This window comes from Trachemys scripta, chromosome 2 (assembly GCF_013100865.1).
Source record: "Trachemys scripta elegans isolate TJP31775 chromosome 2, CAS_Tse_1.0, whole genome shotgun sequence".
Taxonomy (NCBI): Eukaryota; Metazoa; Chordata; order Testudines; family Emydidae; genus Trachemys; species Trachemys scripta.
The window spans coordinates 83969932-83996294 of NC_048299.1; the positions used below are offsets into that span (position 1 = coordinate 83969932).

The window sequence follows — 26363 nt, forward strand, 5'->3', positions numbered from 1 at the left end:
TCCCAGTGCTTAATCACCCAGACAGTTAGGAAGTTTTTCCTAATGTCCAACCTAAACCTCCCTTGCTGCAATTTAAGCCCATTGCTTCTTGTCCTATCCTCAGAGGTTAAGAAGAACAACTTTTCTCCCTTCCTGTAGTACTTGAAAACTGTTATCATGGCCCCTCTGAGTCTTCTCTTTTCCAGACTAAACAAACCCAGTTTTTTCAATTTTCCCTCATAGGTCATGTTTTCTAAACCTTTAATCATTTTTGTTGCTCTTCTCTGGACTTTCTCCAGTTTTTCCACATCTTTCCTGAAATGTAGCGCCCAGAACTGGACACAGTACTCCAGTTGAGTCCTAATCAGCGCAGAGTAGAGTGGAAAAATTATTTCTCATGTCTTACTTACAACACTCCTACTAATACATACCAGACTGATGTTTGCTTTTTTTGCAAGAGCGTTACACTGTTGACTTATATTTAGCTTGTGGTCCACTGTGAACCCCAGATCCCTTTCCGCAGTACTCCTTCCTAGGCAGTCATTTCCCATTTTGTATGTGTGCAACTGATTGTTCTTTCCTAAATGGAGTACTTTGCATTTGTCCTTATTGAATTTCAGCCTATTTACTTTCTCCAGTTTGTCCAGATCATTTTGAAATTTATTCCTATCCTCCAAAGTATTTGCAACCCTTCCCCACTTGGAATCGTCCACAGACTTTATAAGTGTACTGTCTATACCATTATCTAAATCATTGATGAAGATACTGAACAGAACTGGACACAGAACTGATCCCCGCGGGACTCCACTCATTACGCCCTTCCAGCATGACTGTGAACCACTGATAACTGCTCTCTGGGAACGGTTTTCCAACCGGTTTTGCACCCACCTTATAGTAGCTCTATCTAGGTTGCATTTCCGTACTTTGTTTATGAGATGGTCATGTGAGACAGTATCAAAAGCTTTACTAAAGTCAAGATATAACTAGCACTCGGGGCGGGGGCAGTGTGCAGAGCCGCCTGCCGTGCCTCCATCTAGGAGCAGCCGGGACAGGTCCCCACTTGTGGGGAGCCGCCCAAGGTGAGCGGCCCCCGGATCCGGCACTCCACACCCTCTCCCACACCCCAACCCACTACCCTGAGCCCCCTCCTGCAGCCAAACTCCCTCCTAGAGCCTGCGCCTTGCACTCCCTTCCACACCCCACCCCTCTGCCAGCCCCACGCAAACCGGACTATAAACCGGAATTTCAATGAAGATCAAAAATGCTGGTTTATAGAACTTTCTGGTTGGTGAAGTGCCAGATAACACAGCTTTTACTGTAGTTAGCACATGTTCTGAGGGACCATTCAAGGTGGAGTGGCCCATTAACACTTCTGTTGTCATACAAAAAAAAAGGGGGAGTGGGTTACATATCATAGAATCTCAGGTTTGGAAGGGACCTCAGAAGGTCATCTAGTCCAACCCCCTGCTCAAAGCAGGACCAATCCCCAGACAGATTTTTGCCCCAGATCCCTAAGTGGCCCTCTCAAGGATTGAACTCACAGCCCTGGGTTTAGCAGGCCAACGCTCAAACCACTGAGCCATCCCTCCCCCCAATACAGATTGTTCTGTGTGTCAGGCTTTGTCTACACGGGACTTTCGTTGGTAAAACTTGTGGTTCAGGGGTGAGAAAAAGCACACTCCTCCTACCCCCAAACAACAAAAATTTTACTGACAAAAAGCGCTGGTGTGAACAGCGCTTTGTCGGCAGGAGAGCTCTACTGCCAACAAAGCTACCGTCGCTCGTTGGGGGTGGAAGGTTTTTTTGTTGGTGGGAGAGCTGTAGGCGACGCAGTTATACTGTCCTAATTTCTTCCCCCTCTCCCCCATTAGACAGTCTATGTCGAGGGAGAGCTTCTCCCATTGATATAGCTATCACCTCTCAGGGAGATGGATTAGCCAGCCAATGGGAGAAGCTCTCAGGCAGTGTCAACTCGAGCATAGATAACTCGATTTAACTCCTCTCAGTAAGCCTAGTTCAGCCACACTATAAATTAATACTTGAAGCACACAGACTCATTGGATTGCAGAGTGATTGTATTAGCAGTTGATGTGTTGTACCAACCCTAGCTGTAGCTTGTCTCCCCTTACAGGTTAATCAGCTTGAATTAAAAGCACCACCACACTCAAGCTAAGGGGTTTTGTGTGGGGACAACTTAAGTTATAACACGAGTTAACACTGCAGTGAAGACCAGCCCTTACAAGTATAAGTGCGTTTTCAAAAGTGACTTAAGCTGTTAGGACCCTAAATCTTATTGAAAGTCAATGGGACTTAGGTGCTTTTTAAAATTTCACCCCATGTGTCTCTTTTGTAAAGTGCCAAGCATATTGGTTAGAGCTGGGTGGGAATTTTCCATCAGAATGGCTTCCTGAAGGAAAATGCCCTTTTTGCAAAATCAAAATTTTTCTCTGGGAAAATTTCAATTAAAAAAAAAATCTATTTTTGGTTAGGAAAATCAAAAAGATAACACATCAGCTACCTTCCAAAGGCAGGCAGCAAATAACGTTAACAAGAGCCTTCCAGGCAGGCAGCTCGCAAGCCAAAAATTCCGTTTGAGTTCTTATGAAATAGAATCTTTTATTAAAAAAAATTTTCTATCCTGTGGAAGGTCTGGAAGTGGGACAGCTTTTTTCTGATCCTTAAATTTTCAATGGGACAAAAATTCCATTTTCCAGTCAGGTCTAATATTGATAGTATCCCGGGGGAGGGATAGCTCGGTCGTTTGAGCATTGGCCTACTAAACCCAGGGTTGTGAGTTCAATCCTTGAGGGAGGCCATTAAGGTATTTGGGGCAAAAATCTGTTTGGGGATTGGTCCTGCTTTGAGCAGGGGGTTAGACTAGATGACCTCCTGAGGTCCCTTCCAGCCCTGGGGGGGGAAAAAAAACAAAAAAAACCCAGTTAAGCTATATGCTTCTGATTCTGCCATATTGATAAAATGCTTTGTATTTACTGGCCATCTTTATTGGAGGCAGATTAAATAGTGAGAAGTAAATAAGTGATTTATTGACATTGGGACCATTAATTAAGTTGACAAGCTAAAATCATTAAGGAATTCGGAACAGAAGAGTCCCAATCTTTTTTTCTAAGTGAGTGATGTTCCTTTAATGAAATGGAAATATTTTTACTTAGTGTATAGTCTGATTCATGCTATCATAGTACACTATTCTATGACTGCGTCTTTACTGACATTTTAATGTTGGAATTGTATTGTAATATGTATGAGACAATTTCAGACTTCCAGGATACTCAGTCTGGGGCAAAGCATGAGGTTTACTGTTGCGTACATCTTGCCAAAAAAAAAAAAGGGGGGGGGGGTCAGGGCTAGTAGCTAAGGGTGTGCACTGCTACACAAAGGATCTTGAGACTTTTATTCTGCTTTTCAAGCCAGGAAAAGTATTTTGAAACTCATAATAGGGATGATCCGTTTCACTGCTACACAGTGATGTTACTTGTCTTTTCAGTCTTTGGTAAGTATGATGAGAACAGTTGCTACTATAGATATACTTAATCCTGTCTCAGCACAATGGGTTGGACTAGATCAGCGTTTCTCAAACTTCGTTGCACCGCGACCCCCTTATGACAACAAAAATTACTACATGACCCCAGGATGGGGGGGCCGAAGCCAGAGCACCATCACTTCGGGGGGGCACCAAAGCACCGCCACCCGGGGCACAGGGACCAAAGCAAGGGAAAGATACAGAAGTTTGGTGTCAATTTTATACTGGAGCAAACAGATTTAATTGCATGGCTTGATGGGTAACATTTCAATAGCTCATAGACAAAGTCTGGAGCTTGATAAGTGGGGCACAAAAGGAAAACTCCTTTTCCATCAGCAAAAAGTCATTGGGCTGGAATAGACGAAACCGATATTGGAGGAGCAGAATGAGCAAGTGGAGAAGTGGGCTATATGGTCAGAAAAGTAAGGGAAAGGAAAAATAGAGAGCACTGAAAACAAAGATGGCAATTTTTAATTAAATTCAGTGGATAGGGAATCATGCAGTCTCAAAAGAGGTCAGATGGTCTAACTTCCTGAATCAAAAATGGCTTGACCACAGCGTTAGGGCCTCAGTGAAGTTCCAAGAACAGAGATTTAGTACAACTGTAGAGAGAATTAAAATGTTTGAGACAAGACGTGATTAAGCCCCAGTCTTTGCCAATAAATTGGAGATAGAGTATAGAAAATTTTGTTTGCATGACATGTCACTTTCACAAAATCTCTATTTGCTTACATTGATCTACCTACTGTACACCTTCTAGAAATATTGAATATCATTTGAATGCCTTTTTTGTACACATTAAAGATGTATAATCCTTACTAAAAATTTTCAAAAAGCTAACTCGTATATACTCGTTCATAAGCCGAATATTTTTGGTTAAAAAGTGACGCATCAAAGAGCAGGGAAGGCTTATAAACGGGTCTACACCAAAATTTGATGATTTTAAACTCTATGGAATCATTGAATTGAATATCTAATACATTGTCGTTTTGTTTACCTGGAGCGTCTGCAAGCACAAAGCCCCTCAGGTCCCAGTGGCCGCGGTTTGCCATTCCCAGCCAATGGGAGCTGCGGGAAGTACCGCCACTTCCCGCGGCTCCCATTGGGAATGGCAAACCACGGCCACTGGGAGCTGAGTGGCTCCATGCCTGTGAACACTCCAGGTAAACAGAACGTCCCAACCCGCCAATGGCTTACCCTGACAGGCCGGGAGCCAAAGTTTTCCAACCGCTGAAATATAGGGTCGGCATGTGAAAGGGTCATACAGTTTTTGCTATTTTTACCTATCCATTTGGGCGGGGGGGTCAGCTTATAAACGAACGGGCTAATGAACGAGTATATACAGTAATTGTTTTTGTGTTTGACAATTGAAGTTTTGCCGGTATTATCTGGTAAGTCCCTAAATGTCATTCCTCATTTTCGTGGTAATATAAATTGAATAGTCCTAAACTTTCAGTGAGAACCTTTGCATTTCAAGTGGATTATTTTCCTCTCTGTATGAAGCTGAGCTATATTTTAAGTGCTTTTTGTCTAATCCACTGAGAAGGTTTTAAGTGTTTAGACATTAACTGTGTATTATGTAAATTAATGCACTTATTTTTCATTCTGAAGGCTCGTGAAGAAGAAATGACAGCAAAAGTAAATGAGCTGCAAACACAGCTGGAAAAATTGCAGAAGGAATACAAACAAAAGCTGGCAGATGAGGAGAATAGGCGCAGGGAAGAAGTGAGCTGACATTAATATTTATACTTGTAACTTTAGGCATTAGTTTCACAGTTTTCATGAGACTCTGTAGTAGCTGTTAATTGACGTGGGTTCTATTTATATATCAGGTCTTGGCTTTCTTGTGCAATTCTGAATTCTTTGACCAGTCTGTTTGCTACAAGTTGTGCAATATTTAATTTGATCTTGTTTTAATAGTTTGCTTATTGGTTGTTTTTTCCCTCTGCTCCTTTGTTTTTAAACATTGACTTTACACTGGAAGCACTTGTAACTTATTCAAGAGGATGCAAAATAGCCCATTTTGATTATATGAACTTTGGAATTGGAATTCAAAAGGACATAAAAATGTTTCTCTACTTCAAATAGGGGCTAATATTAAGCAATTTTTTGTTCACGGAAAGATGGATGTACACTTTATAAAGGCAGATTAAAAGGATCAAAATGTAATTGAGTTATAGAATATAAGTATTAAAACTAGTATTACACTTAATAGGGAAAAATACAAATTATTGAGAGGGACAATTTTTCTTTTTTTCATCTGACAAAAAATGCTCATTTTACCTGTGAACCAATGGGAGGCATTAGAAGTATTTGATACCTCAGACAGAGCATCATAAATTACATCAGTGATGTTATTAAAATGACTTTGTGTGATTTTGACTGGAAGATAAAATACATTTTAATTTTTTCTTTCCCCTTAAATTAATTGACAAAAATAGTATAAAAAGCAAAAGGCCTTGAATTAAACTATTGTAAACCAGCCCTATTGCACCTATTTATAGTAATATACCAGATACCATGATTTTTTTTTTAACACACTCTTTAGAAAGCCCTAAAGTATTGAGACACAACAGAAAAATGTATCTCTAGGTCTCATGATTTTGTTCATTTAATCCAATGATTTAAACATCACACAAATATTCTGTAAATAAGCAGTCATTTAATCCTATATAGCAGTGGTTCTCAAAGCCGGTCTGCTGCTTATTCAGGGAAAGCCCCTGGTGGGCTGGGCCGGTTTGTTTACCTGCCGCATCCGCAGGTTTGGCCAATGGGGGCTGTGGGAAGCGGCGTGGGCTGACGGATGTGGTGGTCGCCCTTCCCACAGCCCCCATTGGCTTGGAGTGGTGAACCAGGGCCAGTGGCAGCTGCGATCAGCTGAACCTGCGGACACAGCAGGTAAACAAACCGGCCCGGCCCGCCAGGGGCTTTCCCTGAACAAGTGGTGGACTGGCTTTGAGAACCACTGCTAAACAGTATATGTCATCATGTTAATTTACAGATCATGCAGATTATATCAAATCCACGTGCCAGCAACTGTGTTTTTTTACTTACATTTATACATTTAACTTTCCACAGAAGTGCAAAGATGGCATAGAGATGTAAAATCTATTTTGTTACGAATTGTCTCTACATAAAGATATACCCACTTACAGTTTAAAAAAGAGCAACATGGTAAACTACTAATTTTCTCTCTCTTTGGAATCTCCTCCACAGTTCCTCACTCCTTGGAGTTTCCACAGCAAGCCTTGGAGAAACTCAAAGGAGTTGTCCCATCTGTGGAGGAAATAAACCAATTAGGAGAACTCCAGTTGCTGGTAAATAGGCTTGTTGTTTAACAAATAAATAGTAATGTGTCCATAGGAACAATACTCTGGGTCTTTTTCAAAGTGCCTGTGTAAATACAATCATTGTATCTAAGTTTACTTGCAGAATAAGGATAGGATTTTTAAAGGAGCCTGAGGTAGTTAAGTGCCCTAATTCCACTGAATTTCAGTGGAGTCTGGGCACCTAACTCCCCTATGCTCTTTTGAAAATCCCAGCTGAATTCTTTTCTGACAATATGTATACAAACTTCATGTTCATCTCTCCAAGCTGATGACATATGAACTTTTTATTTACGTACATATTGGTACATATTTGTTCATTCAGAAGTTATTTGCTGATGCATTGAGAGTGAACCTTCATTACATAGTTGTTATCCTGATGGAGAAATGCTACAATTGTTTGTACAGACAACACTTGATGATGATCTGTTCAGATGAAGACATTTTAAGGTCACTGATGTTTAATTTTTGTTTTCATGTGTCATATTAATATTTGTAATGCCTTCCTTTTGCCCTTGTGTAAATGGAGCTCCATTTATTTTGCAGATGTATAGTTATTAGGACACCATTCTTTCACTCCCTGACCCAAAGAGTGGTGTGGCTGTGAGATGTATGTTGGGGGAGTGGTTTTTCCCCCTATTAGGTTTAAAAGTTGTTTTGCTATTGCCCTTTGTTCTTCTTCCCAGCCCCTTTCACTTTGGAGTTGCTTTCCTATGAAACTAGCTTTGCTGTTTACCTAATGTAATGGTGTACCTTTGCAACATTTAGGGGTTGGGTAAGCAAATTGTGCAGGGCCAGTGGGCCATATATATGTATATAAATTCACATAAATTGTGTACATATTTGCATAAATTTAAGTGGACTTTTTGTCAGCTTTATACTCCCCCATGATGCATTTAGAAAAAATGGAACCTGTATGAGTAAAATATTTTATGACCCTTACTACCCTTCATTTTCTCTTGCTCTTTCTGTCTTTATCCATATTCTTTATTCCAATTTTCTTTTTTGCTGTTTTTTTGTGCTAAGTTAATAAAACTTTTCAGTCTTCGGGTTCAAGTAAGTTAAAACTACTCTTTATTAGGAATTAATATTTGTTAGCTGTTGTTCTGTTGGCTTTCTTGTAACACTTCCTACACTAGGTAAATGTAGATCTAAGCCAAAGCTTGCACATAGTATAATTAGTTTTAAAGTAAGTATAATATTTTTGCCATAACATTTGTTTTTATTCTCTGACATGACAGATAAAATAATTATTCACCAAATGCCAACATCTAAAATTTTCAACTGGGGTGTTTGAAACTTTTAGAAATGAACTCTAACAGAAAAGAGATGGTGCTTGTTCAGGCAGGCTCCTGCTCCTGTTGAGTTTGAGCTCCGCAGGGATCACACATTCCCTAAAAGCACATCTTTTATGGAATGCAGAAGGGGAACTTCTCACCTGCAATCTGAATGTTAAGGAATCTTGTCTTGCTGACCTGAAGGGCCCATGAAAGCAGTTGTTTCCCTTCTGCATTCCATCCTGGGGCACAGTTGAAAACCTTATGTACTTATTATGTATGTAAGGGTCATCTAGTGTCCTCTGTATATTCCTACTCTTGGGGGATGTACTGATAAGTGGAGCTGAGACATTGAAACCTTCTGGTAGAAGTGCCTTTTAGGGCTAGTCTACATTGGCAATGCTAAAGTGGCTTGCGTAGTCATGGTGCTCTAAAAAAACCGCCTCCACGAGAGGCATAGCTACCTGCGCTGGGAATGTGGCTCCCAGCACTGGTGCACTGTTTACACTGGCGCTTTACAGTGCTAAAACTTGCTGCACTCTGGGGGGGGTGCGTGCGTGTGTGTGTGTGTGTGTGTGTGTGTGTGTGTGTGTGTTTTTTCACCTGAGCGAGAAAGTTGCAGCGCTGTAAAGTGCCAGTGTAGACAAGCCCTTACAGCACTCATGCGCCCCTCCCACCCTCACCGTCAGTGTTTGCCCACATTCTGACATCATGGCTATAAAAGAGGATGCGGTGCCTATTGCTGCCCTAGTTGCTTTCACTTGCAGCAGTGAAAGGACATGAATCTCACCAGATCTTGCAGATCCATAGTAATATAAGTGCCTTTTTAGATTAGTTATTGTTAAAAAGTTTTATAGTTAGGATAGTTTTAGATTAGGGTTTAATCTTGGAATAGGAATACTTACTAGTTCTTTTTGGTGGATCCCAGTGCAAAGCAGCATGGGTTTAAGAGGTGTGTGTCATGCCAGGCTGTCTTTCAGGCCATCTGTTGTCCATGTTTGGTGTCTGAAATGACAAGGTGAGAGTCATTCCCTGGCACGCTGTGCTATCTGCAGCACATTTACTCCTTAGGCCAAAACGAATGACAAAATTGACTTCAAGTCCTTCTTTTACAAGAGGATCCAATAATTCCAAGGGATCTGAAAAGGAGAGGAGAGCTGAAAAAATACAATTTTAAGTGGAAAAGATTTGTTATATGGATGTCAGATAAGAATATTGACCCATGTTCAGCCTCCATGCAACTTATTTTAGAATATTTACTATGCTTGAAAGCACTGGGTTTGTCCGTCTCCTCCATTAAGATCCACTTAGCCACAATAGCAGAGTTTCACACTCCCATTAATGGAAAATCCATTTTCCGCACATGTTGAATTTGTATCTGCCAGTATGGGACAGTCTACTTCCATGAAATTTGAACTTTGAATTTTAATGCAACTAATGTTTCCCCCGTTTGAATCTCTAGTGAGCTGCTCTTTGTTACATCTTCTATGAAGACAGCTCTTATGATAGCAATCACTTGTGCTAGAAGGGTTAGTGATCTACGTACCTTAATGGCAGACCCACATTATACTGCTTTTTATAAGGAAATAATTATATAGACTGCATCCCAGATTCCGTCCTAAAGTGATATTGGAGTTTCATGTAAATCAAAGTATTAATTTACCAGTATTCTTTCCTAAACCTCAGACACCTGTAGGGTACATTCCTTAGGCACAGAAAGAGCACTCTTACATTATCTGGCTACAACTAAAAACTTCAGTTTCTCTCCTGAGTTATATATCTCATATGTGAGTAACTCTGAAGGTCAAGCCATTTCAGCACAGTCTTTTTCTGGGTGGGTTAGACAGTGTTTGAAGAGTGTTAGAGAGAGACTTCATTCTCTCCTCTTGTTCGTCTTAGAGCCCGTTCTATTAGAGCGATTGCTGCATCTGTAGCATGCATTAAACATATTCCCTTACTGAAACATGGAAAGCTGCTATGTCGAGTTTGGTTCACAGTTTTTCGAACCATTATGCATTGGATTTGGCAGCCAGATCTGGCACTACATTTGGCAGTGGTGCTCTCGTCATTCTTTAATAAGGACTGATTCTCCCTGCATCCATCTTATGTACTGCTTGCCAAACTTCCTAACAGTAGGAATATGCAGATGGGGGCCCTTGGAGAAGAAACCAAGGCTATTTATTTGTATGAGTATTTGCACTCCCTGCCTGCCTTCCCCACTCTGGCGGAGTCCTAATTTTGGTATTACTTGGAATTCCACTTTAACAGTGGAAAGAACTGAAGTAGCAGTGAGTGTACATCCCCTCAGAACGTGCTCGAACAGTGCGGGTAGGGTGACCAGATCACTGACAGGAAATATCGGGACCTGGGGGGGCAAAAAGAAAAACCATTTTGCAAGTACTGGGGGGATTAGCAGGCCCTGGCCACGCCGCGGACCCGCCCCCACTCAGGGCCCCGGGCACATGCAGCACGTCCCACCACCCCGCAGGGAAGGAGCCGCTGGAGCTAGAGGCGCGGGGCTCCGGACCCTGGCAGCGGCGGGGGAGAGCGGCTCAGGGCCGCACGAGTGGTCACGTAAAGTTTATCGGCTGGGGGGGGACCCCGGCTGGCTCCTCGCCTTGCGCCAGCATGTCTCGCCAGCCGCCGCAGGCCAGGTAAGGAGCCGAATCTCCCCTCCTCCGTCATCCCAGCTCCTCAGCTGAGCAGCATTCCTCCTCTCTCCCTCCCAGGCTGGCAGCTGGAATGCCGGCACAAGCCTGGAGTGTGGGGGGAGGGTAGCCAGCTTCCAGTTCTTGGAGTTGGTGAGTAGGGGCACCAGGCGGGCAGGCATGGGGGCTGCTCCCCCAGGAGGGCAACGGGGGGGCTCAGCTGAGGAGCCAGGATGAGGAGGGAGGAGTGGACGCTACCCCCCTACAGGGGTGAGAAGCTGGCCGGGGTCCACCCCGAGCCGATAAACTTTACGTGGCCACTTGTGCAGCCCCGAGCCGCTATCCCCTGCCGGGGTCCGGAGACTCCCGTTGCCCTCCTGGGGGAGCAGCCCCCCTGCCCGCCCGGTGCCCCTACTCACCAGCTCCAGGAACTGGAAGCCGGCCACCACCTCCACCCTCCAGGCTTGCCGCCATTACAGCAACAAGCCTGGGAGGGAGGAGGAATGCCACGTGCTTGGGTAAGAGGCGGGGCCAGGGCGGGGATTTGGGGAGGGAGCCAATGGGGGAAGGAGGGGGTGGAGTCGGGGATGGGAGGGGGCGAGAGCCCCCAGGGAGGGCAAAATTGCTTGTTTGTCCAGTGTCCTGACCGCACATCAGTCAGGACACGGGACAAACAAGCAAATATCGAGACAGTCCCGATAAAATCGGGACGTCTGGTCACCCTAAGTGCGGGTGGGTGGTCAGAGGAGCACCAGGGCACTCTGATGGACACTGCTACCAAAAGGTTTCATCCTCTCAGCTGCACAGGCTGGCGCATCCCCTGAGAGTGTGAATATGCATCTTGAAGAACTCCAGTTACAAATAACCAACCTTCGTTTTCCTATATTGCCATGATTTACGCTTTCAAGATCTGTATTTTAAAAACTACAATAAATTTCACACACATGTTGACACCCAGTTAAGGTCACTGACATTTAGTATAACCCAATATGCAAAATGTATAACTAATACAGCATTATCAATTTTAAAAAAACCCTAAGCATTTAAAAAGATTGGAAGTAACCAGCTCAGGTAATTTGCATAAATGTATATATAAATGTACGACTCTCAAAGGTAACAATATTTTGGATAAGGAAGCTATTGTCATATGAAAATTTACCTTACGCGTTTCCAGTAACGCCCTGAGTAACACTGAGCTAAAAGACATAGTTTAATTTACATAATTAGATATAAATATATCAATAGCATGTGTGTATAAAGTATATAGTATTCCCAGTAAGGTTAACAGCAATTAGAATTTCTTTGAACTGTATTCTATGAGCATTCAGTTACCATTATTACACAGTATCTGTTTTGTAGAGATTGGACATATTAGCTTCTTCGCCTTTACATTAAAATTAAGTTAATTGGCCATAGCTGAATAAATTGGTTATACTCCTTCCAATGTTATTCAAAGCGTAACTTACATTACTCATTCTAGCTACATGTAACAGTAATGAAGTACATTTACAGGATTTTATTTTTAAATTTGAGTATATATGTAATGTTGTGATTTTGATCCTTATTACTGTCATCAGTCACAAACACAAAGAACCCTGATTGGGTGACTGATTAATCCTTAATCGACTGCTACTATCTCTTAACGTCTGTGTATTCTTGTCCAGTGTAATTCTCCATGCTGGCATGAATTCTTTTAGAAAGATATTGTGGTAATTTTATATTTTATATCTAAAGATGCAAATGAAAAGCATTGTGTTTAATTGTGTCTTTTTTGTTCTAGGTAACAATAACAGAGCTTCAGGTAAGGTTTGAATTTCATTGGTTCATAGTGCTATCTAGATGTTTAATTGTGCTCCTCAGTGTCTTGTGATTAGAAGTGATGTTTTTAGGATTGCATATATTAACTGATGAAGGGGGGGGAATGTTTAACAAGAAAAAAATGTACTTGCAATGCAAAAATGTGCAGTGTATGTACAATACTTGATTGATGAATCCCATATGTGGCTTTTCTTTCAGATACAGCTAGCACAGAAGACAACTCTTGTCAATGATTCAAAGTTGAAAGAGCAGGAGTTCATAGAGCAGGTAGGGGTCTTGTTTGAATAAGAAGAAATAGTGTTCATAAAGTCATAGAGTTTAAGCCCAGAAGGGACCACCAGATCATTCAGACTGACCTCCTGTACATCACAGCTAGCAACAGCGCCACACATGCACTAAACCCAACAACCCACATTAAACCAAAGTATTATAGCCTGCAGCAGGCTAAACTATTATGTGCCCCAGGCAGACAGTAGTGGGGACTGCGGTGCACCACTGCTTGAGGCCCCTGCAGTGGCAGGGAATTGATTAAATAAGAACTCAGATAAGTCTGGCAAGTGACCCACACACAGTGCATCAGAGAAAGGTGAACCCCGTACCCCTCCAAAGTCACTGCCAATCTGACCTGGGGAAAATTCCTTTCCGACTCCACATATGGTGATCATTTGTACCCTGAGCAAGAACCAGTCAGATAAACATTTGAGAAGGAATGCTTGGAAGAACCTCGGAGTACTTGCCCACCCCATCTGGTGTCCCATCTCAAGCCATGGCAATTTATTCTTTTTTTCCCTCCCACAGTAGAGCTAAATGCTGTTTAACAGCTAGCCTTAAAATGTAATTTTCATAGTTTTGTACTCTTTAACCTCTGAATAGTCCTGTATGGAAACAGTTTTTAGTGTTTTCTTTCTATACAAACAAAGCATCCCACTTACATGGATGGTTGAAATGTTCATGTTGCATATCTGAAAGCCATTTCAGTTATGTTTAATTTTAATTGTTTATATTCATCACTCGTCCTTTTGTGACTGTTTAGATTCATATACTTAAAGATCAGTTGAAAAATTATGAGAAAAACGTGTATGTCACAGCTGTTGGATCACCATACAGAGGTAAGGAAAACTTATTTCCCCACATAGTAAATAAAACAGTCCTTCAAAGGAAATGGTCACACTTCACATAGTTTGAAAATGTTATATTAATCTTTTTTGTCTAATGTGACATTCAGTAACTGCATAATGGCTGTGCAAGATCCTGCGAGATTTACTATGGAATCTTGCTCATATTTTGTCCTATTAGAGCTTAATAGAGCTGTCACATGATTCCATTAACATTTTGTGATAGTTATATTTATTGTGTCACCACTATAAGAGCTTTGTAACCTCTCTACCAGAGCTATTGAGAGCTTTATTTCTCTCGACAGTCAGGAATAAACAGAACAAAAAAGCACAGCAATCAGTGAAACACACGAAGTTGAAAGTATGTGATTGTAAATCTATGGTCTGATTATGGGGTGGCATTTTATTATATAGCCTTATACACATGCATGATGCAGTGCAATCAGTAAACCATAGCCGTGCCTCAGGAATCTCGTAGGTTACTTTGGACAGATAAAATACTGAGGTGAACAGGGAAATATCTGTTGTTTTGAATGAATATGGTGCATGTCTTTGTGTTTGTGTTGTTACTTACTATGATGTTGTTAAAGTAACCAAGCAGGAAAGAGCATCCCAACTAATAAAAGTTGGAGCATCCCAACTAATACTCAGATATAATAGCCAGGTTTATAGTGGTGAAGAGGTGACTGTTTGGCCCCAGCCAGGTGACAGCTGTTTTGCCAAGGCGGGGAAGAGATATCAGAGGGAACACAAAAATGTTAGAGGTCCCTAGGTCTAGAAAAGAGTGAGGATTGGATAGCCACAGACTGCCAGGGAGTGTCAGTGAGGGCTGACACTTGGGCAAGAAAAACACATTGACCGAGAGACATGGAGATGATAGCAAGCAGACTGGGTTTCCCAAGAGAGAGCTGGGATTAGGCTGGACCTACCTGAACTATGGATAGAGAGGTTAAGTTTAGGTAAGGCCATGTGTTAACCTGTTTTCCTAAATGCTGTGTTCCTTTTGGTAATTAAATGCTACTTTATTTTGAAGACGCTGGTTCTGAGTCACTTTAATTAGCTGCTGTCACAGGTTTCTGGAGAAAAAGGCTTATAGGTGCCAAACACAGTTGGGCCTGTTAGATTAACACAGTTGGTAAAGAGGGGAGCTGCAGCCCAGAGCTCTAGTAATAGAATAGTCATAAAGTGTAGGAAGCCAAGCCTGTCACCTGACGGATGCACTCAAGACTAATAGGGGTCTTAAAAAACTCAGTAACCATGACAAAGAAAAGGTCAGGAGAGTGGGAGCAGACAAATAGGGGGACAGTAACTAAAGGCTAAACAAAAGAAGAAAAGGAGAATTTTTAGAGGGACGACTCTTCCCAAGAAATGAGGGTGGTATGAAAAAGTTCAGTACTTAGCACTTTCTCGAGTGTGTGAGAAGTAATAGTCACATCCTGTTCAGGAATACTAGAGACATAAAAATGGGCAAAATTTAAGCCTTCTAAGGCCAAGTGCTGAAATATAGGTGGTAGGAGATCTGTGTCAAGCCTTGAGAGTAGAGGCAAGAAGTTTGAATTTCTTGCAGAAGGCACGCCAGTAAAAAAGACTTGCAGGGAGTGATATGATCAAAGTCAGGAGAAGAGGAGAACCACCATTAGATAATTTAATATGTTCTATCATTTTCCATAAAATGTTTTCTTTAAAAAACCTTGAAAATAATTCAAAGAATTGTCAAACTCAGCTGTGCTAGCTAAAACTATATTGGTGACATAATGAGAAAAATATACTAAATTTCGTTTCATGTGGATGAGCTAATGAAGCCATGCTACAGCATGGCTCATACATTCTATTATCAAAAAAAGCATCCTTCAGATTAGATTTTAAATAGTTACACTGATTTTGTGGTAATGCGGTGGCCCGTTCCTGTATTAAAATTTAAGAACAAACACAAAGGCTAGAAGTATAAAGTAATAGACTTCAGCATTCTTTTGTCTTAATATGAGTAATGTTTGTTGTGATAAACATCTTGTTCTTCGCATTGGCGGCTTCCTTTTGGATTTGTTTTAAAATTAAAAAAAAACTCCTTACAATTAAATTGGAAGTAATACTAAAAATACATACTTATTTTTTATACATCTGAAGTAATTAGCTTTTTGGAAAGTTGTAAAATATATTTTCACATTTTGGGTAAATGCACAACTCTTTGTGGGTTTCCTGAGAGCTGCTCATTAAACTTGGATATGTAACTAGACAAGAATGATTATTCTTCAAGAATGTAGTTTTTTTCCTTTGTCCTAGATACGGAGATCAATGATTTCTAGTGGGTACACCTTATGGAAGTTGCTCCTTTCCTTATGGCTCTCTGAAGCTAATTTTTCGGAAATGTCCCATTCTGTTGAGCATTTGGGAAAGTGCTGAAAAAAGTTAAGAAACAAGTTGAATAAGAGTGACCTTTCCAAAGAAAGACCTTGCTTGTGTCTAGAATTAGGTCTGGTCTAAGCACACCTTTGTTATTACTATATCGGATTAGAAATTGATATAGTTAAAGCAATAAAACATCCAAACCTGGATGCAAGTATGCTGGTGTAAAAGTGCTTATATTGATATATCTTAGACTAATCCTCAGTCTACAATACATTATAGTTTTGTTTTCTAGTCTTTTATCTTTCTTGGTATAGATTTTTGTTATTAAAAGATTTAAGGGAAACGAGTATATCTAGATTTTAAAGATTTACTGATTAGTAGGTGAAGTTTGTAACACAATGTGAACCCCAACACGGTGTAAAAAGATAACATACTTTGAACATACTTGATTTTAATGGTGATTATACCAGTATGGCATAACTGGTAATTGTGTTACTGTAATTGAATGGATTTTGCTGTTGTACATTTGGGATTCACTCCAAATGAAGTAATACTTTAAAAATGCTGAGTCAGATTAATTGTCAGATGATGGTGCTTGAAAAGGCACAATCCAGACAATCTGGCACATATCTTTCCTTTCATTATAAGTAACTTGCTCTGTATTTGATTAAAGCCAGGAAACTATTACATTGGAGAAGAAAAGTACTCTAAGTAGAAAGCAAATTTTGAGTAGAGAAGGAATATGAAAATACTGCCAATGCATGTAACCACACTGAGATTGAGAACTTCTACCACTAATGCAGCAACTTAAACTTGATTTGGGAAACATCTGAAAGCAAAGTGATTTATAGGTGTAGACAGGAATATTTTATATCTGTAATGACAAGATGAAGATGCTGCCAACATATAAGGTCTGCAGTTGATTCTAAATACAGACCAATAGGATGTGGGTAAAGTGATCTCCCTGAGGCTCCAGTAAAAACCAAAGCCTATAGGTCTGGTGACACTTAAACAGTAGTTGAGCAGTTAGTCACTATACTATTTCTAATCAGGGGAGAAGCTTTCATCTCTTGGATAGAGAATTTTGACAGATCTACACTGACGGGAAACCACTGAACAGCTGTTTTAAATAAAGACTTCTTTTTAATTTTGATCAGTATTTTGAGTTGCTAAAAATGGTTTCCTTATTCCTTATGGATGGTGAGCATATGGAAAATGAAAGTATTACAGTAATCTTATGAGGAATTCATAGTTGACCATGTGTACACAATTAATAAATTTGGACTAGGGAAGTTATCACCTATCTGCCACTCTCCAATGGCTTTTGCCACACCCTTCTTCTGCATCATAACATATGCCATCATCCCCCTCTTTCCCCCACTCCATTTTCCCCTTCCTGGCTACCGTTGCCCCTCTACAGTTCCAACCAGCTCTACCTGCTTCTCTTCCCTTCTCCACCCAATCTTCCCCTCCTCCTTCCATCAGCACAAATGTAGCTCCTACATCTAATAAGATATCTCCATTAATTTTTTTTTTTTTTTTTATCTCCTGGAACTGGAAGGGACCTTGAAAGATCATCGAGTCCAGCCCCCTGCCTTCACTAGCAGGACCAAGTACTGATTATGCCCCAGATCCCCAAGTGGCCCCCTCAAGGATTGAACTCACAAGCCTGGGTTTAGCAGGCTATCCCTCCCCCCCTCACCTCAGGTGACATGTGCCTCAGCCCTCCCCTATCCCCACCTCTCCACCTCCCATCACATCTGCCCTCTCTCACCACCATTCCTAATCTCATGCCCATCTCCTTCTCTGCCCCCCAGCACCTTCCCCTTCTTTTGCTGTCTCTGGAACACTTACTCCATATCTAAAAAGCTCTGTGATCCTCTTCATATCTTGCTGCCTCCCACTCCTGGCTCTCACAGATCCCTTCATCTGACACTGCTTCTGCAGCTGGCCTATCTTACAGCGGTACCGCCCTGGATCAGACCATGATTGGGGTTATTGGGCTTTCTTCCATTCTAGCTGCTTCGACCCTCTGCCCGCTTTTCTCTTCCCACTCTTTCAAACATCACTGCATCAGACTCTTCTCTCCTTTCCCACTCCATGTTGCTTTCATCTACCCGACTCCTCCCCATCAGCCTTCCTCTGATTTTGACTTCAAGTTCTCTCTTCCTGTACTCACAGTCTCCAGCGCTCATCCTCTGTGACTTCATCTTTCATGTGGAGGACCCTTCTGACTCTTTAGCTGCACATCTGCTCACGCTCACCTCTTCAGCCTACCTGCAGTCTGGTTCAACTTTTATCATTCACCTAAAGGGCTGTTCAAGAGACTTGGTCTTTACCAAGCACTGCTCTCTCTTTGATATCTGTTGCTGAGTTCTTTCTTGCCAAACATCATCTGGTGTCTTTCAGCATCGCTCATCAGCCCCCTTCCTCACACCTTGTCACTTGGCCTTTCTGTGATTTTCAGTTCATCAACACTGATGACTCCTTGTCTGCTTTTAGCCCTCTCCTCCCTTTCTTCCGTTGATATGGTTGTTAATGCTCTCTGTTCTTCATTCTCCTCCACCTTTGAGTCTTTTGCCCCACTCTTTAATCACAAAGTTCACCCTTCCCTGGCTCCCCCTATTCCCCCGACCCCCAACAGCAGTTTCCTTTGCTCCTGTAGTCACGCTGAAGAGCTTCTTTGATGGAAATTCTGTGACCAGGCCGATTTCCTCTGCTACAGATTCATTCTTTCCTCTTTCAATTCTGCCATCTTCCTAGCTAAACAATTCTACTTCTCACAACTTACTTGAATCCCATGTCCTCAGTCCCAGCTGCCTTTTTGACACATTTGACTTGCTCCTCAACCCTTATTTTATCCTGCCTCTACTTCTTTCTCTGCACAAGATCTTGACTGTATCCCACGAAAGCTTATGTTCAAATAAATTTGTTAGTCTCTAAGAAAAAAGAAGAACAGGAGTACTTGTGGCACCTTAGAGACTAACAAATTTATTAGAGCATAAGCTTTCGTGGACTACGGCCCACTTCTTCGGATGCATATAGAATGGAACATATATTGAGGAGATATACCACAAGTACTCCTATTCTATTTGCAGATACAAACTAACCACTGCTATTCTGAAACTCATAACCTGGGCATCCTCTTCACCTTGGGTCTCTGTCTAAGTCTTCACATCTATTCTATGTCTAAATCTTGCAGATTCTTTTTGTATAACATCTCTAAGATATGGCATTTCCAATCCATCCACACAGCTAAAACTGTTATCCAGGCTCTCATTGTCTCATATCTCAATTACTGCAACATGCTCTTCTCTGGTCTTCCCAAATGCATTCTTTCCTCCACTCATATCCATTCAGAATGTTGCTGCAAAGATTATTCTCCTAGCCTGTATCTTTGCATCTGTCTATTGGCTCCTCTTTCTCTATTGCATCAAACATAAGGTGCTTGTCTTCATTTTCAAGGCCCTTCACTATATCCACTGTCATTCACTGTTGAGATGTTGGCTCCCATCTCCATCAGTCAATAATATCAGCTTCCATTACCAATTATTAAATTTTCAAATGAGCACCTTCATGCTGTCTTGCATGCTTCTCGTGCTGGGGAGGTGCTCTCCATAAACATCCACAAAGCAACCTTGTTATCCTCCTTCAGATCCCTCCTTATAACTCTCCTTTGCCATGATGCCTACAAAAAACTTGACAATGGTTAGGCTGCTGGCTTCCAGACACCACAGTCTTTCACACTGACCAATATTGTCTCCTTGTTTCCTTGTACTCCCCTATTGATTTATCTGTATCCATCTGTTGTCTCTTATCTTATACTTACGTTGTAAGCTCTTTGGAGCAGGGATGATCTTTTTAATTTGTTTGTACAGCACCTAGCACAGTGAGATCCATGATTGGCGCTTGTAGGGAAGGAGATGTAATTGGAAAGAATATTAAAAACTGGAGATATATTCTGTCTGCCTGGGGGGGAAGGGATAGCTCAGTGGTTTGAGCATTGGCCCACTAAACCAAGGGTTGTGAGTTCAATCCTTGAGAGGGCCACTTAGGGATCTGGGGCAAAATCAGTACTTGGTCCTGCTAGTGAAGGCAAGGGGGCTGGACTTGATGACCTTTCAAGGTCTCTTCCCATTCTAGGAGATAGGTTATCTTCATTAATTTATTTATTTAATCACCCCGTCACCTCCACTTCCTCAGCCTGTTTGCTCACCCTTTTAAATTACACAATTTTTCTATATCATCTATATGAAATAAAACTAGGGCTGTCAAGCGATTAAAAAATTAATCGCAATTAATCGCACTGTTAAACAATAATAAAATACCATTTATATAAATATTTTTGGATGTTTTCTACATTTTCAGATGTATTGATTTCAATTACAACACAGAATACAAAGTACAGTGCTCATTTATATTATTATTTTTATTAGAAATATTTGCACTGTAAAAAACAAAATACATAGTATTTTTCAATTCACCTAATACAAGTACTGTAGTGCAATCTCTTTATCATGAAAGTTGAACTTACAAATGTAGAATTATGTACAAAAAAAAATTGCCCTCAAAAATAGAACAATGTAAAACTTTAGATCCTACTCAGTCCTACTTCTTGTTCAGCCAATTGCTCAGACAAACAAGTTGGTTTATATTTGCAGGAGATAATGCTGCCCACTTCTTGTTTGCAATGTCACCTAAAAGTGAGAGAGGCATTCACATGGCACTGTTGTAGTGGGCATTGCAAGATATTTAAGTGCCAGATGCGCTAAAAATTCATATGTCCCTTCATGCTTCATACAGTTCTTCCCCAAGGAGTTCAGTCACAAATTTAATTAACACATTATTTTTTTAATGAGCTTCATCAGCATGGAAGTATGTCCTCTGGAATGGTGGCTAAAACATGAAGGGGCATACGAATGTTTAGCATATCTGGCACGTAAACACCTTGCAGTGCCGGTTACAAAAGTCCCAGGCAAGCTCCTATTCTCACTTTCTGGTGACATTGTAAATAAGAAGTGGGTAGCATGATCTCCCGTAAATGTAAACAAACTTGTTTGTCTTAGCGATTGGCTGAACAAAAAGTAAGACTGAATGGATTTGTAGGCTCTAAAGTTTTGCATTGTTTTATTTTTGAGTGCAGTTATGTAAGGAAAAAAATCTACATTTGTAAGTTGCATTTACACGATAGAGATTGCACTACAGTACTTATATGAGGTGAACTGAAAAGTACTATTTCTTTTATCATTTGTACAGTGCAAATATTTGTAATAAAAATATAAAGTGAGCACTGTACACTTTGTATTCTGTGTTGTAATTGAAATCAATATATTTGAAAATGTAGAAAAACATTCAAACATATGTAATAAATTTCAATTGGTATTCTATTGTTTAACATTGTGATTAAAACTGCAATTGATTGCGATTAATTTTTTAATTTGTGATTAATTTTTTTGAGTTAATTGCGTGAGTTAACTGCGATTAATTGACAGCCCTAAATAAAATCTTTGCATATAGAGGTCTGATCTTGTGAGGTACTGACTAACCCAACTCCCAGTAAGATCAGAACTACAAAAGCTTGTTTGAGGCCTTTAAGATTAAGAATCCTAGTTAGACTAATTTATTCAGATTTTTAAGTAAGCAACTAAACTGGTATAGTTTCTTGATTCAGATGAGCTGACACAAGCTTCTGAATTTAATTGGAAGGGAGGAAGGTAGCAGCAGCAATCAAGCAAATTCTGTTTTAAATGTATCTATTGCTGTATGCTGGTGTAGAAAAAAGATCAAGGAATGTATTCAAAAAACAACTTGAGAAGTGAATATCTTCTATATAGATGTTCTGGAATATTGTACATTCAGTTACAATTAAATTTTAGGCATTTGACACAATTGTTCAGATTAATAAAATGTTTCTCTACTTGACTATATTTTATTCCAGTCATTTTCTAAGCAAGAATAATTTTGGATTATATGAGTGACTGTCAGTATAAATATAGTCTTATTTTTGTTTACACAGATGGGAATCTCTGCCATGCTGATGTCTCTCTCTTTGGAGAGCCTACTGAGTTTGAATACTTGCGGAAGGTGCTGTTTGAATATATGATGGGCCGAGAGACAAAGGTATGGAATGCTATATGCTGTGATTTGACATGTGGTTTGGATTAGAATTGAATTTCTCACTCTTGCTGTGTAGGATTTGAGCACTATGTATTTACTATTGATGGAATGCTGTGACGGTAGCTGATAGTGTGTAAAGAACTGGGGTTTCAGTCCTGTTCAGAGTTTGAATGATAGATCTTTGTCTTTTTTTTTTCTTCTCGTGAGCCTATGACATTGTTTTGACATCAAATTCCAGCAATAACAATTGTATTGAACTATATCTTGTGACTAGTTTTGAAGGTTCAGAAACATCTTCCCCAAAACCCCAAGTATCCTGTTTCACTACGGCATGTATCTTTTCTGGGTGGTGTTTTTATTTTTTTGATGTATTTTGAGTAATAGAAGAGAATGACTGAAAGCCAACTTTGTCAGTGTAGAATGTCAGCTAGTGAAATCCTTTTTCAGTTGGAATTCTAAATAACTAGTATGAATAGCTATATGTAGAAATTGGTCTGGTTTGAAAGAGATATTGTCATAATGAGGTTTATCATCTAAGCAAGATGTTTGTGTTATTTAGATGAAAATCTTTCCTTCTTAGGGCAAAATACACCTATCTATAATACTTCCACTCTTCCAGTTACACCTTTCAAATGGGGCTAATGTTAAGCACTACAGCTCTCAGTATTTCATTAGAATTCTAAATGAATCATATTTGTTCTAAAGTTTATTGTTGGATGTAATGGGCATGGTTGTGACATGTAACAAACAAGCACAGCGTAGCTTTGAGACAGCACCAGACAAAAATCCTGCAATTTGAGTAACATGCCTGCATTCAATGAAGTCTAATTTGAAACATCTCTAGACTAATTTTAATGTTAAACTATATTTAGTAAGGCTCCAGTTCTGTGTTACTGATTAAAACTGTTTCTTGTTAAGTGTCCAAAATATCACTATACTTAAATTGGGACTTTGCAATTTCAATCTGAGTAGTTTGGTAGTAGTAACACATTAAAGCTGGGGTTCTCAAACTGGGGAGTGTCAAGGCTATTACATGGGGGGTCGTGAGCTGTCAGCCTCCACCCCAAATTCCACTTTGTCTCCAGAATTTATAATGGTGTTAAATATATAAAAAGATGTTTTTAATTTGTAAGGGGGGGTCACACTCAAAGGCTTGCTATGTGAAAGGGGTCACGTACGAAAGTTTGAGAACCACTGCATTAAAGCTAAGCTTAGTTTCAGCAATCTTTCTAGGAAGAAAAGAAGCCACAGAAGTTTTGGGTGTAAAAGTGAATAACCATATATATTACTTGTGATCTGAAGTCAGAACAACATTCTCATGTGACATGCAATCTGCATTACTGTATAGACATTAAAGTAGATTGACTTTAAGGGTCTGGCTTCCATCCAGGGTGCAAGTTGCTTCATTAAAAAAAAAAAAAAAAAAACACTTCTGAAAGTTGCATCCTCTCTCAACCAAAGACAGAGTTAGAAGCCAATCTTAGAGGTGGTTTTCTAAGATTGTATACATATCCAAAATGAAAATTAAATTGCACTGAAGTAAAGACAGATGTCTAGCTCTTAAACTTGCTTAAAAAGGTATTTTTATTTTAATGGAGAGAGGCATTTTATTCAATGCAAATAAATGAATGAAGAGAGACATTTTCAAAGGTTTTAAAAATTTGGTAGCTACTTTTAGATTTGATAGGTGATGGGAAATTGTAGAGTCCTTTTAATGCAACTTTTTGCAAGTGTCTGATTGTGCTCTTTCTTTAGTATTCATAGTTATTTGGTTGTCTGTTAGCACCAAAGAATCAAGGTAGCAGGACTAACAGAACATAAACAAAATTTAAAGAAGTGATAAATTTCTGAGACAGCCCATGCTTTCCTCATTAACAATTCAGATCACAGTAGTAATGGGGTTGATTTATTTTATGCGTTTGAAAGCTAACCATGAAAATTAGACTGTTAAGGTAAAAATCAAATGAAACCTGACATTCTCATTAAACATAGCAACGTTCTAGTTGTCTCCTCCTTGTGCTTCAGAAAGTACATGTAGTTTGCAAGGATATCTCATCTACTCAGTTTGCGTCAGTCATGAACTCGATGCTGATAAAAATCTCTCGCCCACTCCTGCGTGGCTTCCCTCCATCTAAACCCATGTCTCAGCCTGGTTTCTTTGACCGCTGCTTCTGGATGGCTTGCAGGCAATTTAACATGGCCAAGCATTTAATTTTTCTTTCCCTCCAAAATCCACTCCTCACTTTTTTCTGTTACCATTGATAACATCACATCCTCCCTGTCACCCAGGCTTGCAACCCAGGAATCATCTTTGACTGATCTGCTCTTCATATCAGGCAGTATCCAATTCCTACCTCCCTTTCATCTGCAACATTTCTAAGATCTAATCTTTTATATGTATCCAGACAGTAAAATGTCATCCAGGCCCTAGACATCCCCTATCTTATTTATTGCAACCTCCTCTTCCTCTGATGTATTTGTCACCTCCATCATTTCCCCACCCCCCAAATATAATACAGCAGCTAGGATCTTCTTGGCCTATTGATATGATCATGCTCACCCCTAATTTGAATTTATGCATTGCTCCACATTCAAATTGTGCTTACTTTCATAGCGCTACATAACACCCCCTGCCTACTTAATTAGCCTAGTCTTTTACCACATTGCATCCTACTACCACTTTGCTAATGCTACCCAGTGTCCAAATTGCTCACCTTGCTCATAACCACCTATGCACCTTTTGCATATCATGCCTTTATGTGGAATGCCTTCCACTAAGTAGTTCGCCAAGCCACTAGTCAAATCCCACCTTGTGAACACCAACATAGAAATGGATCTTAAGTGAATTATCTAAGACATTTTATTTCATATAAATAAATGTATATATCATATGTATACTTAATAATGTATATTTCATATTTATAAGTACCGTATATACTCGTTCATAAGCCGAATTTTTTTAGTAAAAAAGGGAAGCACCAGAGAAGGGGGTCGGCTTATGAATAGGTATAGAGAGGGAGAGGTGGGACACAGCCCCTCCCCGCAACAGTGGGAGAAAGGAAAGGTAGCACAGCCGGCAGAGCCAGAAGGGAAGAGGGGGGGCCACAGTCTCTCCGTTTCTGGCCACGCTGCTCTCCCCCCGCCTCCGAAGCAGCTGTAGCTCCAGGGCTGGCAGGCTGCAGCCGTGCTGCTTGGCCCTGCCCCCCAGAGCAGGCTGTGGCCATGCTGCCCAGTCTGCTGGAGCACACTGTTGCCGTGCCGCCCGGCCTAGCCCACTGGAATGAGCTGCGGCCGCGCTACCTGGTTTGGCCTGCCGGAGCAGGCTGCAGCCGCACTGCCCAGCCTGCTGGAACAGCTCCAGCCAGGCCAGAGACATCCTCTCCTGGCTCTCCCCACATAAGGTGGGAAGGGATGGGATGGGGAGAGTGTGGGGGTCCCAGGCTAGGGGTGGGGTCGTGTGGGGGGTGGTCACAGGAGTTATTCCTCTGACTCCCAGCTTCTCCACACAAAAATTTTTTCCTACCAGTTGCTGTCCTGACCCGCGCCTGCAGACGTTCCAGGTAAACAAACCATCTCGGCCCACCAGCGGCTTATCCTGATGGCCCGGGAGCCAAAGTTTGCTGACCCCTGAATTATAGGGCAGGGTTATGAATGGGTTATAAAAATTTTCTATTTTTACTTATCCATCTTGGGGGTCAGCTTATAAACGAATGGGCTTGTACGGCACTTGTTCAAAACTACAAAAATAAATTGTTCAGTCACACTACACACACCTTTGAGTAACCAATGTAATTTAACTGTCTTCCTACCCTACTTAATCTGGTGCCTCTTTACTGTGTCGTGAAATTACAGTGTACGTTTTTCTGGGAACACACCTTGTTAAGTTTATTTGTACTCTGAGATGCATAGCACACTCTATGGTGCAGTAAAATAATGTTCTTAACCATCATGTGAATAACTGAATTAACCAAAAAGAACAAGGAGTACTTGTGGCACCTTAGAGACTAACAAATTTATTTGAGCATAAGCTTTCGTGGGCTAAAACCCGATGAAGTGGGTTTTAGCCCATGAAACTTATGCCCAAATAAATTTGTTAGTTTCTAAGGTGCCACAAGGACTCCTCATTCTTTTTGCTGAATTAACCAAGTATACTTATACTGCATCTTTAGGACATTGTGTTGACATTTTGTTTGTCAAGC

At 40.7% G+C, this 26363-nt stretch overlaps 1 protein-coding gene across 3 annotated transcripts in view; it reads left to right on the forward strand.

Annotated features, from left to right (window-relative positions):
- GOLGA4 (golgin A4) overlaps window positions 1-26363 on the forward strand; it is a 116669-nt gene that overhangs the window by 82171 nt on the left and 8135 nt on the right. For all 3 annotated transcript variants that reach the window (XM_034761124.1, XM_034761125.1, XM_034761126.1), the window contains 5 exons: window positions 5129-5242; window positions 12549-12569; window positions 12785-12853; window positions 13620-13695; window positions 22064-22167. In XM_034761124.1, coding sequence (XP_034617015.1) covers window positions 5129-5242; window positions 12549-12569; window positions 12785-12853; window positions 13620-13695; window positions 22064-22167 — 384 coding nt within the window. The remainder of the gene's footprint in view (window positions 1-5128; window positions 5243-12548; window positions 12570-12784; window positions 12854-13619; window positions 13696-22063; window positions 22168-26363) is intronic.